The sequence below is a fragment of the Procambarus clarkii genome, chromosome 30 (genome assembly GCF_040958095.1).
Source record: "Procambarus clarkii isolate CNS0578487 chromosome 30, FALCON_Pclarkii_2.0, whole genome shotgun sequence".
Lineage (NCBI taxonomy): Eukaryota > Metazoa > Arthropoda > Malacostraca > Decapoda > Cambaridae > Procambarus > Procambarus clarkii.
Genome location: NC_091179.1, coordinates 20,348,758 through 20,363,222, shown reverse-complemented (window position 1 = coordinate 20,363,222; position 14,465 = coordinate 20,348,758). Strand labels below are relative to the sequence as shown.

Below are 14,465 nucleotides of genomic sequence, written 5' to 3'. Positions count from 1 at the left end.
GATGTAGTCAATCTGACGTACTCATAAGTAGTCCGAACAGACGCATACGTCAGGAAAAAAAATACATTGGGCCTCACACGCTTTGGGGCCCGGGGTTCGAGTCCCGCCAGGAAAATTAAGATTAAGGACCTGCCCGAAACGCTGTGCTTGCTAGTGGCTGTGCAAGAATGGAAGAACTCTTGTACATATAAATACAAAAAAAAAGGTCCCTGTAATCTGCTACGTCATTGTAAGCTTGACTGTTACGTCCCCTGTAATCTGCTACGGCTCTATTCTTGACAGTTACGCCCTCTAATCCCGACAGTTACACAAATATAATCCAACCTGTTGAACCGGTTGCAGAATGTAATCCTTCTAACAACTCTCGCTTTTAATATAGTATTTGCCAAATGATGTTTTGCCAGCCCATCCTCATGTTTATGAAGTAAGCTGAGAACTGTGGCCGACATGTCTTAAGGAGTCCAACGTAATTAGGTAACATGGAGTCTCAATTAATGCCACTTAAATTGAATTCTCTGAGCACATGATGCGATTTTTATCCTTTCTACCAGGGTAGGAGGCGGTTGGGCTCTTAATAAAATAAAACGATGGTCATTAGTATACAAAAGACCTGTTATCTTATATTAATATTAAGACTATAAAGTTAAAATGTCTTAAGACAGATATGAGTACTTGTGGTCCTCATGACCTCTGAACACAGTACACATAAGACGTAGTAGGTGAGTCAAGGATGACCTCAGACACTCTTCACCGGTTTAAACAAATCATTTCTACTTTAGATGCATAGAAGTCGCCTAGACTTTTTTTTTATATGGTATAGATTTGTTGACGCAGTTGATAGCATATTTCCATCAAGTCCATTCCTATTCGCTTTTAACATTTATTTTGGATTTCTAAACAGCCGGATTGGCCATAGCTGAAATAGAGCAAATATCATTGAGACACTCTGAAAAGCAACAAATAATGAACAGTGGTTTTAGAGAACTACTGCAAGGGTCGACTTTCATCTGTCGGGTGTCAGGTGGTCACCAGATGCTCAAGTGCACTCCTTCTCCTCTTACAACAACCCCTTGTGCTCTCTTTCTCTCATTCATAATATCTTCTTGTTTGAAGATATTATGAAACATCTTCATAATATAGTTGTTGTTTGACCAGTTTAAAGATGATTTTGATCTAAGTGGGAGGGTTGTAGAGGTTGGAGTAATAATGGTATCCGGACATCCCGCCTGGCAGCCAGCTGTCACCCACCTATATAAGACTGGAGCAAGATGGTTTCCTCGTAGTTCAGAGACAGTCTGAAGTGAGTGTATGACGGCTTCCGGAAAGTGTTACACAAAACTTTTGAAAAGGATATTCGAGTCTTCGTTTGAAGATTTACTCTACGTGTTTAACAATAGACACCGTGGCGTATACTAGTGGAAAAGCCACGTTGTACGAGACGCTGTTGTTGTTCGCATTTCTTACAAGACGAGGAAGAAGGTGGTCAGCAGATATCATTATTGTGTTATCCTGGCATTTGAACCACAGCCATGACTGTCGGAACGTGTGGTAAGCACTTGTATTTCAACCTTAATTGTAACTCATTCAATAACTTAGTCTTTAGTTTAATATTTTGAAAGATAGGGACTATATAAGCCCCCTTAATTCTGCACCATGTACCCTTAATTAAGAAAGCTTTGCAGTATTGCGTAAAGCGGAACATGTTGTGACCTTAGACGTGCATATTGGTGCTTTATTATCTTTGGCATAATTATTTGATTATACATTTAGTTAATAAAGTTTTTAGTATGTATATATATGAAAGGTGACGCAGGAAGCTTGAGTAAATAACATATACGGTACATTGGTAAATAGAAAAGTCTAGGGGATCAAGACGCCACCTTGTAGCACGCCGCACTGGGGGACAACACAATACAATTACCACAATATTTACCCATAATGCTTCAAGAACAATTAAATTTAGTGTTTATAATAATAATAATAACTCTGCTAATGAACATTAGTAATTAGAGCGATACTAACGGAATAGGAGGAGGAAGCGGTGGGAAACATAACACGGGTCAGAGAGAAGAGTGGAGGACGTTGCTCTTTTATACCAGCCTTAACAAGTGAGATTAGATACAGTACATGTTATCGGGGTGATGTTCAGCTAAGATAACAATTAGCAATCTCTCGCATATCATCCTTTAGTGTAGGATTTAGTGTGATGGGGTGTGGACCATTGCCCCCATCAGCTCTCTCTCTAGCAATGCATTTTTAATAGTGTTGATTTCGTGGTGATACCAGAATGATAAAATATGTGTACTCTGTTTACACATACTTAAGTGGATGATTGTGTACAAGTGATTGGAGCAAACATAGATATATATTGGAATGACACTGTTGTGAAAGGCGCCAATGTGCACTATGTACCCCAAGCTACCCACCAAGATGCATTTTTAGTGTTTTCTTGGAGTAATGTCATCCCTGTACTGGTATTCCAGGAAGAAAAGGGAATTTGAAGCATAGATCCATTATCCTAGATATTTAATTTATAAAGTTCCAAGCCATTGAGACTATAATGTATATATATTTATGTAGGATAACCTAAATATATATATTGTACTGTTCATGTTTTATTTTAATCGACTTGTATAGCTAGGTTATACAAGACCTCTTTAACAGTACAGTGTACCATATACTGGTAATTAAATATCTTTTTTTTTTTTTTTTTAGTATTACATGTTAATGGAATAATTTAATACTCGCCATTCTGGGCATAGAATTATATTTTTATCATGATATTGGCACGAGTGTGCTCACAGAAGGTTCAGTAATCCTTGCTTCCAACTTGCTCATAATTTTTACCTTCCCTCACGCTACCTTTCCCCAATATACTCTTGCCAATCCTTACAAACGCCTAACGTTGCCCAAACCTTGCCCACGCCTAACCTTGCCTAATCTTTTTGTTTTTCTAATCTTACCCTACCTTTTCATAATTTTATCAAACCCTATTCATACTTGACCATTAATTTACCTATCCAATATCTAATCTAACTGGTACCGGAAAGTACGGATAGGTGCATGAAGCCAGTAGTAAGTGGATTGACCTGTGATGCATTCAAGAACAACCTTTTTGGCATTGTATATTTGTAGAAAATGTACATTGATCATTTAATTAAGCCTACTGAAAATAATCATTATGATCAATATTGTCCTGTTAAATTATGTAATTTGACATAAGGTAGTTATAATGGACACCTTTAGTGTACTAAAGTGTTTTAGTAACTAAACACTAAAAAAGTGTGTTTTAGTGTACACTTTACTAGTGTACTTTCCAGACACTTCTGGAAAAATAGATTTGTTAATTGTCATTGCTGATCTTATTACTTGTACTGTTCAGTGTTTTATTTAGTCTCAAGAAATTGTAACCTGAATCTAATTTATATATATATTTTCAGATACTTAATAATCTAATAGACTTTTTAAAGGTTCATAAAACTTTGAAATATTGTGAAGACTTAACAAGTGAAATGGAAAGACTTTGATAGTGAAATCATTCAAAAGTGCATTCACAGCAGATGTTGTAAAGCCATCTTTTAAACCTGGTCATCACCGTTTTTAGCTTTTTTGTTTTATTATTTTAGGGGATAAATTTGTATTGGCCTATATCCCCATTGTTACACAACCTTGCCTCCTCAGCACTGTTGCAATAATTCCCCAATCAATCTAATCCCTAAATTAATCTGAGCCATTAATTAATTTATAAAACTCAAAAATAGCCATCTGTTAATCAGCCACCTGTACATCACATTCACTTAACCTCCTACAGTACCTTCTTTTTAACATCCTAGTACATTACTGTTGCCCCTCATTCATCTGTCTCCGACATCATTAAAATGTTGTCCTATGACATTATAGCCTATATTTACCCTGTGGGCTTTTGCAGCCACACGTGGCATTACAGTCATGAGGACACCAGCCACCCTCATCGACCACGGTAAGCTCATTCAAGAAATGTCAAATACATAGTGGCAGTGACCATCACATCAACCAGCCGAAGAACAGACGCCGATCGTTGCAGCACGAGTACGGCTTGGTCCCAGACGTTTGCGACACTCCAACTGACAACAGTGGTGTTGAACGTGGCTTTGCTTTTAGCCAGAATCACCTCAACGATGCTGGCAACAAACAATCAAACTGATATTCTTGATCTCAATCAGCTAAAGGTATGCATAGTTGGTCTTGACACACATTGCTTAAATATTTAAGATTATTTCTGCCTAAAGTATAATTTTGCTTCTCGTTTCTAAATTTGTACATGCTGTACTCGAGAGTTAATTTCATTAGGAAGTTCCTTATTGTCAGTGAGTGAATACATGAAGTTTGGAGACTTTTAGGAAAATTTTCTTTTGTATTGTATACTTTTTAATGGCCATTTTAATATTACAACCCATTTTGGACTAATTTAACTTTGAGAGTGATTGTGAATTTATATTCCCCCTGAATTATTTATATCAACTTGATACGTATATGCACACTGCTAGTTTTTCAAGATATCCATATTATGGCATTAAAACTAATACTTTACAATATTTTTAAGATACAGTACTGTTAGTGTATTCTTTCTTTGCACATTTTCATTTAATAAAATTATATCCTTGTGATTTTAATCTACAGAGTATCAGCAAGGGCAATCTCCATTTCGGCTTACCCCAAGTCTTTTATACAGTGGCCAGTTGACGGGTCGACAAAAAATAAGCGCATTTCTGAAGTAAAGAAGCAGGTAAGCTTTAGAGAAGTTTTAACAGTATGTATAGAGTAGTACAATATAGCCATATGTAAATTTGTCTGTCCACATTTTTCATAGGCTAAAGATATTATTTTGGAAGTAATAAAGTGCATGTAATAATTATTATGGACACTGTTTTGTAAGATTAGTATTGCTCAAGGTTAGTTTTAGTATCTGGATCATCGAATTATTACTGAAGATTATCATTGATCAATCAAATGTTTATGATGATGATTTAAACACTTGTTAACCAGGCTAACTAGTGTATGAGGATTTACATTGCATAATACTGTACTATTGCTTCTCCATAAAAGCAATATAGCACAAAAGTGGAAGAAAATGCAAATTATTTAGCGGTAAAAATGTAATTAACTTGGGTTGTCTTGCAGTAACCTTATTATGGTGACCATCTCTTCAGGTAAAAACTTCTTGGCAACTTTATCAAGATGACAGTTGGTGGTGGGCATCATGCTGAAGCTCTCTCAGATGATAAAACCCCTACCAATCCTCCACCTTTCTCGGGCCATGTGGATATGTCCCGAATCCCCGTTCATAATCTTGCGCACTCTGCCGACGAGACTACCATGGCGAAGTGGGAGGATATTGAAGCACTGATGCAAGCAGGGAGAATGAAAGAGGTAATAATAAGAGACTGGAGTGTGTGCATGTGCATTCCTATGCAGTTACCCCATATGTCAACCACATTCACTTGTTTAGATAGTATATTTTGTAACTATGTGGACCATCATACATATATAGATGTAATGGACAATTGGTAGAATTTGGTACTATTCACTTTATAGTTCAAAAAAAAAAAAGCTAAAACCCAAACTTAAATATTTATAGGCTTAGTTTACCGACCAGTGAGCCGGTCGGCTGAGCGACAACACGCTGGACTTGTGATCCTGTGGTCCTGGGTTCGATCCCAGGCGCCGGCGAGAAACAATGGGCAGAGTTTCTTTCACCATATGCTCCTGTTACCTAGCAGTAAAATAGGTACCTGGGTGTTAGTCAGCTGTCACGGGCTGACATAAGGGTCCCAGTAGTACAATCTGGTTCATTCTCGATTCACGATAAAGATATTTCTGGTTCGAATCCTGGGCTGGACAGAAATGGTTGGGCACATTTCCTGTCCCTCCCCCACCTGTGCCCCTGTTCACCAAGGTACCAGAAGTTGGTCAGTTTCTTGTGGTGTTGCATCCTGGGGATGTCAGTATATCAAGGTCCCCTCCACGGTACTGGGGGAAACCTCGATACAAGCCTAATATGTACTGTGTATATAATATATGTACACACTGGCTGTCTGTTCTCCGACACAATGTATTATTATGAGGTCTCGGTAGTAAAGTTGGGATCTTTCTCAACTTGGTCAAAATCATGGTTTCAATCTTGTGTGGGATAAGTGGTTAGGCATATTTCCTCTCGCCTAACTAGCAGTAAATAGGGCCCCCAGGAATCAAATTACTGTATAATATGCAGAATAGACAAAATTTGTCCTAATATTACTTGTGTAGGCTTAGCTTCACAAACCTTTTTTCAGGTTTTATGAAATTTTAGAGTTCTTAGTACAAAATGTGAATTTCCAGGGGCTATAAGGATCCATATTTTACAAATTCCATCCATAGTAGCTATAAGTACTATAGTTTTTGAAGAATGGAGTGTTACTTTAAGTGTGTGTACACGGTGTATGCAAAAGTATCTTTGTTAAACTTGCAAATGCAGATATCGACCAATTATGTATAGCAGGCTGATTAAAAAAAATTATCTTTTTTAGGCCAAAAGCATTGTTTCGGGAGACAGACTGGAGTCTCGGTAGTCCAGCACGAGAGAACCCTCTGGCGTGAGATATGCCGTTATCATTCCTCTGAAAGTGACTTTGGAGACTTTTTATTACTGGGACACTGTGAAGCAAATTTATGGGACCACCGGTAAGTGTGCAGCTCTAGAAATGTTTCATTATCTTTCATTTCATAGAATGCAATATATGAATGGTACCTGATGCTCCTTACACTTGCTGTATTTTTGAATTCTAAATGATATATATTTTTTAAAATACTGTTGTACAGTAATTTAGATAATTTTCTCTAATTTGTTTGTCAGCATAGAACATATCGAGACCTAATGTATAACATCAATATTGGCAGAACTCTTGGAATGCAGTGTCCAGTTGCCAGCATTCATCGATACAAATCACAAGATATCACAGTCGCTCTCGCCTAGAGGGGTAACAGCTTGTGAGCGAATCATCTCGGTCATTGCATTCAGTCATCCAGCCATTACATACGCTCCATCACTGTATGCTGTGACTTCTCTTCTACTCCATTACATGGATGGTAAGTTTTGCTTTTAAGTTTATGTATTTATGTTTAGAACTTGTATATTAATATTGAAAATGAGATGTTAATTTCTGATGAATATAGTGCTTAAGCCATATTGATTTGTCAACAGAAGTGGATGCCTACAACTGTGTGGCTGCCCTTGTGTGTGGGGCCCAGAATAAGTTTCTTACACAGACTAAAATTGCAAATGAAGCCCACTGGAGAGCAGCAATGATACTTGGTAAAAAACACATTGTAAGTACTGTACAGTATTATCTTATGTACTGGATTAGTTGCTTATGTAACTTACTAGACATTGTGAATCATAATAATATATTTTTATATACGGTACTACTGTATATAGAATAATTGTGCTTGAATGGAATAATTAGTTGGATTCCATCCAGCTTGCCAAGATTTAAGTTAAGCATTTTGCCATTGTTTGGTTTTTCTGTATCCCAAATGATAGAACACATCTTTTACATATAGACAACCATATTTTTAATTACTGTAATGCATTTTAAATATACATATTAGAAGGTAAATAAGGAAAAGATAAAATGTGAAAAGATTTAAATACTTTATTAATCTTTAAGACGACATGTTATTCCTTGCTATTGTGGTCAGATGTAGATATCTTGGGCAATATCCAGATATATAATGTAGTAGCACTGTATGCAATAATTTAAACTACAAACTATCACGCTATGCTGTAATATGAATCGCTTATAAGCTACCTCTTCTAACTCCTCACTGTCGCCAGTTCTCTCTCCTTTAACATTGAACACTCAAATGATAATTTATGAAATTTCTACAAATAAACTAAATTGAAACATTTTTGAGTGACGAAGTACTGTAAAGTACTGTACAGTTATGAGAAATTCCAATAAATTCAGTAAATTTTGTAATGCCATTTAGTGGACATTAAATGGTACAGTTGAAGAGTAAACAAAAATTACTGGAAAGTAAATTTTTACTGGACATGTGGAAAGGCTTACCTTGTAGGCTCTAGCTCGCCGAATGTTTATCCATTACAAAGTTGTTTGATCCAGCAAAGGTTCTGGCCAACCAAGGAAAGCTCGATCAAGGTTACAAGTGTAGTTTTGTAATAGGAAAGGTTTTTGTAATTTAACTGTAGAATATTTGTAACTTCAAATTATGCATATTATAATCTATGAAATTTTTCTTTTTCAGAGAGGTGCCTTTTCAACACTGTCTAAATTTGGAGTCCTTCAAGAGCAGATAGAGGATGCATTCCAGAACTGGATGTGGTGGATTTTAGCCGCTTTGCCCATCACACATGTGGTATGTTTCTAATCACTGTCTAGATATGCAGTAAATATACAATTTCATTCAGGCATTAGTGTGTGCATTCTTTTCCTTTTTATGTGACAAAATAGTTTCTTGGAGAATTCTGACTGCAGTGAATTGATTATAATATTGTCTGTATACAGTATATTGATTCTAAAATTGAAAAAAGTAATTGATTTAGCAATGGTGTGGGCCTCCCTCCCTATTGCTTGCAAAAGTCAAACCCTCGTAAAACCATTTTACTGTAATCTCTACTCTTGTAGAGTACTGTGCCTCCATGTGTTTCCTTTAATACTATATTATGGAAGGTTCACAAACCCATGTGTAAACTTTTCTGTACTGCTATAGTCATTTCATGAAATTACTATACATGATAATTTCTATATTTCTAACCAATGGAATTTTTGTTTCGTAGGTACGAATCCTTGATTGCTTTCTATTTGAGGGGTCAAAGGTCCTATTGAGAATTGCACTGGCTATTTTCCAATTATTTGTAAAGGCAGTCACTCACGATTCAAATATGATTGCATCACTTCCAACTCGAGGACTGAATGAATCTATTATGCTCTTCTGCCAAAATATACAGGTGAGTAATGTTTGTTTTCCTTCAAAAATTGTCTGAAAATACTTTTAAGTGGGATGAGAACAAAATGAAGCATAAATCTTTGACAATCATTAGTTTTGATCAGCAAACAAACCCTTTCCTTTCACTTTGCGCCTTCTGCCCATCTTTTTCTCTCCGATATGTAAGTTGTTTCTTTACCATCCTTGCTTAATCATATCGATTATATTTACTTTAGAGATTATACTATTGTGGGTTTATGAACAATATACAGTACTGATGTATATTATTGCTTGTAGTAATGCATTTGATATTGTTTGCATGCCTTGTATAAATTTTTGTTCCTTGATTTTTCCAGATTCCACCCATAAGTTGCTGAAAACTGCTTTTGGTATCCGTGCTTTTAGCAAGTCTGAAATCACTAAAGTAATTGTTCAGACAGAGATGTACCTTAAAAGCCAGAGAGTGATGGGAGGAACTGGAAGTGGAGCAGGACAGATGAATGTGCCAGAAACGCTCTCCTTAAATCGCTCTGTATCCCTGGAAGGACTTCCTACTTCAGAATCACAGTCCAATATTCAGATGATGTCCCACACACTGACCATTAAGGAGGTATAAATCTTTGGTATTACTTGCTTAAGTGCTTTTATATCTTGATGGAAAAAAAAAATTTCCTCATTGCATGGGTCTATGGTGGCTTTGAGAACATCTTTTTGCCTTTATGCTACAATTAACACCACAATAAATTTAGCAGTATTATTACATATCTTTTGTATTAATGAATAAAATAGCCTTAATTTGTATATCGAGTTGATTTGCTAGCAACTTGTTCTTGGCTATTTTCAAAATTTGGCAGAAGAGTCCCTTAACAATGTTATTGAACACTGTTCGGGGAGACTAACACAGTACACGGTACCGAGTTTCTTGATGAGAAAAATGTAGGCATTGGATAACCCAAATTATACATCTTTATATGGAGATTCATAAAAAAATGAAGTAATTTCTTGATTATATCCATAAATATGATTTTAATGTTGATGCTTCAAAGAACTATACCAAACCATTTGTATTCACTTAATAACCAGTCAGTTTTAAAATGGCCCTGTGATTAAAAAGGAAATATAGCTGCTCGGAAAAGCCGTTTATGAAGTGCTCTTTCTATCTACACAAGAACAGTTGTATGTTCTTGGCTTGAGCAATGATTAATCACAATGTGATGATTAAGTTTGTTCTCCAGATTAAATTACAAAGATACCTTTAGTGTCAGATGTCGAGAGCTTTTCATCACATGCCTGAAAAGGTTGTTGGGGTGGATTGGAGATACTTTCAGAAATATAGTACTGTATAGGGGTAGTCTATTTGCTTATCAATTTTCTTGACCTCTTAAATTAAGCTTTCTAGGTGCTTGAATAATCTGGTCTGTTACAGCTTTTATCTTGTTATAACAAATAACTTTGATTCTGTAAGGGTTCCTCACATATATGCTACCAATTAACAAATACTTCTGTGCACGCTAACAAAAGGGATCTCGTTCTCCTGCCCCTCGGGTGCGAACAATGGGCCAATACCCCATTCAGAACGTCAAATCGATGATCGTCTCAAAGGACGAGGTTTGTCCCTTGCTTTCCTATTTTGCCCTAAACTAATTTTGGTCTGGCCATGAATTTTGCTGGTGATGGATGTTGTAGGAGTGAGAGGCTGTTACATTTTTTTTCTTGGAAAATCTCAAGCATTCATATACTGTAATTCATTTAAGATTGAGTTTAAGATACAGCACTTAAACGTTTATGTATGAAGTGGTAACTGCCATAGTGAAAATATTTTTTAATAGCACAATACATTGCATATGCTAAAATGTTTTATAATATTGCAGCTCCTGACACTGTGGTCATGGCTTCCGATGAGGATGACAATGCATCAGCCTACTTTGGTGTACACCACTGAAGAACATGGCTGCTCACTGACAACTTTCTTCCAGGTTAGCTTTGCATATATTTTCCGTAATCCTTTAATGATACAGAATGTGGTAAAACTTTAGCACTGTAATTTTTTGTTTTTTCTCGCAAATTATTCACTAGCACACCCAGCATTGGATAACAATCCCACAAATTGGAAACCTTCCATATGAAGAGATTAAAAAAAGCTTAATTTACATTCTCTAGGAAAAGCTTAGTTAGGGGTGACATGATTGAAGTGTACAGGTGGATGTATGGGCATAAATAGTATATTAATAAGGTATTAAATATATCGACACACATTAGAACACACAACAATGTATATGAATTGTTTAAGTTTTGATTTAGGAAAGCCCTGGGTTTACACAAAACACAACGCATTACCATAACACTGGTTTGGTAACGGTTGTGGATTTGTGGGACCCATTACCGGTTACCATATGACATGGGATCCCTTGATTGTTTCAAGCATAGGTTAGACATGTATCTGAATGAGATTGGTTAGATATAAATAGGCGCTGCCTCATGAGTCGATAGGCCTTCTGCCGTTTACTAGTCTTGTGTACGTTCTAATGAATTGTTGAAGAACTTATTAGTCATTTGTTGTTGTTCATTGTTGCATTGCACTATTGGATAGGCAACTTTGCTGTGGCTTATTCTGTAAATGATTCGTTTCTCTTATTTTAAATGTTTAAATTTTTAAATTGACAGCGTGTAGAGAAACATGAACCAACTCTCCTCTGCATCCGTACTGTGGATGATTATGTTTTTGGAGCCTACTGTTCAACGGCATGGGCCCAGCGGCACCATAAGGATGAGTTTGGCAACTGGCAGACCTATTTTGGCACCGGGGAAACATTCTTGTTCACTCTTCGGCCAACTGTTGCCAAGTACCAGTGGGTAGGGATCTCCAGACAGCAAGATAATGCACATCTATCATCTGTAGAACATTCAGCAGAACTCTTCATGCATGCTGACAGTAACATGATTACTATTGGAGGAGGGTGAGTTGATTTATTATATTGTTATATATGGACATTAAATTCTGCTTGTGAAAATACTGTACAATTACAGGATATGTGGCTTATTCTGTATTAACATTTTTCCTTTTCCTTCCACAGACATGGCCAGGGAATCATGCTGGATCATGATTTCCGATATGGCAAAACTGAAACTTGCCAGACATTTGATAATCCCCCTCTTGTGCCAAATGGAGACTTTGAAGTTAAGGTTATTGAAGTTTACAGTCTGGTTAATGTGTGAGTGAGTTTTCCAAAGTATGAACAAATTTTCATTAATATAGGAAATGTATTTACATTTATCTAAAGTTAGATTGTAAATTTTACATTTTTTATTCCAAGAACAATTGGATTTTTTTTTTTTTACATTTAATGAAATATGGAATGCTTGCAAAAACATGTAAGGGATGCAGAATAATCCAAAGAACTCGATAAATTTAGATGGACTAAGATACTCTTCTACTAAAAAAAAATAAAAAAAAAATTTGGCATAGTTTATGCATATATACAGTATGTATTTTTTTTTTTTTTTTTTTTTTTATATATATAGAATTCCTGTAGGTACCGGTATCTGTGCAATTTTAAAGAAAGGTAGATAAATAGATCATGTGCATTGTATTGCTAATGATTTATATGAATACTAGTCATCTGCATTCGTGCAGCCATTTATAACACGGGACATAGTTGATTCTTTATTTGTAGTAAATATCTTGTGTATATGGTAAGGTTGTGGTTTCACACAAAGGAATCTCATGAGTAGTTTTAGGAATAAAGTAGATGACCACCAAGATGTTTTAGCAATAATTATAGAAAATAGAATGTGATATTTTAATTTAATGCCACAAGATGTGTTGGATTTCTGCCAATACAGTAGAAGCAAAAAAACAACTAATGTTACAGCAATGCCAACATTTCACTATTGTATGTGCAGTGTATCTATAGTTTGCTAAACTGTTGCATTGTGCAGAAAATTTAGACAAATCACTTGTAAATCAAAATGTAGTGTATTATTACAGTATTGTTGATTTTGCTAAATGAATAGTTAAATCCTCGCACTACAGATTTTTACTATAACACTAGGTGTTAAAATTCAATATTTCAAAATCTACAGCAAGATATTTATTTCAGTTTTAACATGTTGGGGTTGCTTTATTTTCACTTCATTGTGAACTTGAACATCAGAACATATCACTTTCTTGATTATCTTATTACATGTAAAGTCACCTTGTGTAGAGTATTGCAGTGATTAGTAATGTTCATGCCATTAAATTTAATTTTTTTTAAAGTCTTGACCAGTAAAAGATTTTAATAACCCATTTCAACCTAAAATGGTATTCTAGTGCACTTGGTATGGTATAAATGAGGTCCTAAAACAGTCACCTTAGCCTCTTGGGTATAAATTATAAATTACAAATTTTTATTTGTATTTATATAATTTGTACACGAGGCAAATGAGTAGGGGGGGGGGATGCTGTTGCTAGGATGTAAATTATGTACATTTTTCTTTGTTTTTTAATTTCTTAACATTGCCGAGATGCAAAACAGTACAGTACACATTCAGCTATACACATTATTTATTGCAAATGTTAGAAAAGTTATATATTCTTTATGTATAGAATCCTACCTGTATAGTCCACTCAACAGTTGACTTCATCTTCAGTAGTTTAAATATCAAATGTAACTAGTTTAGTGTACATAGGTGAATTACATTCACACTTGGATGTTGTTAATAAATTAACAATAAATGTGATAATTCATGTGATTGAGGTAGTGCGTTATACATGCAAGTTCAAATCAAGGCATGTAATGCAAAAATAGTGGTATGTTAGTGAGTGTGTTTAGCATTCAGTGGAGAAGCTAAATATTGTTAACTGTTGAATGGCTGACGTTTCATGAAGGCACGTTCCAAATTTTGGCTGTCATGTGTTGTCCAGTGTGTTGAATCTCATTTTGTTTCGTTGACCACTTTTAGTGGTGTATTTTATGGGGTTTATTTGTAAATATCTTATATGGCCAGTAACTTATTAGATAAATACTGCAGCTTGTTTACTTTTGCAGTGTTTGTATTACCATTTGTTATTTTATTGTGTTGTAGCAATGAAAGTAAAGGATGTTTAAATGATTTTTTTTTCTTTTCCATCATTTGAGAAAATAGGAATAGTACCTCATTGAGAAAATTTACTGAGGCTGTGAGGTAACACAAACCCATGGAGCCGGTCGGCCGAGCGGACAGCACGCTGGACTTGTGATCCTGTGGTCCTGGGTTCGATCCCAGGCGCCGGCGAGAAACAATGGCCAGAGTTTTTCACCCTATGCCCCTGGTACCTTGGTGTTAGTCAGCTGTCACGGGCTGCTTCCTGGGGGTGGAGGCCTGGTCGAGGACCGGGCCGCGGGGACACTAAAAAGCCCCGAAATCATCTCGAGATAACCTCAAGATAACCATGACAAAGGCATTGCCAGCCCAACCTGTCCTTGGTATACCTTGGTACTAATGTCGTGTAATACTCATAGGAACTATGCTGCTAATGT

At 36.0% G+C, this 14,465-nt stretch overlaps 1 protein-coding gene across 1 annotated transcript; it reads left to right on the top strand.

Moving 5' to 3' along the window:
- The first annotated feature begins 2,198 nt into the window (after nucleotides 1–2,198).
- Nucleotides 2,199–14,058, top strand: sky (GTPase-activating protein skywalker). Its single transcript, XM_069334026.1, is given in 16 exon segments — nucleotides 2,199–3,978; nucleotides 3,981–4,168; nucleotides 4,170–4,212; nucleotides 4,662–4,769; nucleotides 5,195–5,410; nucleotides 6,548–6,603; nucleotides 6,605–6,655; nucleotides 6,657–6,699; nucleotides 6,916–7,104; nucleotides 7,220–7,344; nucleotides 8,284–8,394; nucleotides 8,816–8,990; nucleotides 9,321–9,574; nucleotides 10,836–10,940; nucleotides 11,629–11,921; nucleotides 12,039–14,058. Coding segments are annotated over 16 exon segments (2,199 nt in total). The 5' UTR covers nucleotides 2,199–3,878; the 3' UTR covers nucleotides 12,181–14,058.
- Nucleotides 14,059–14,465: the final 407 nt, after the last annotated feature.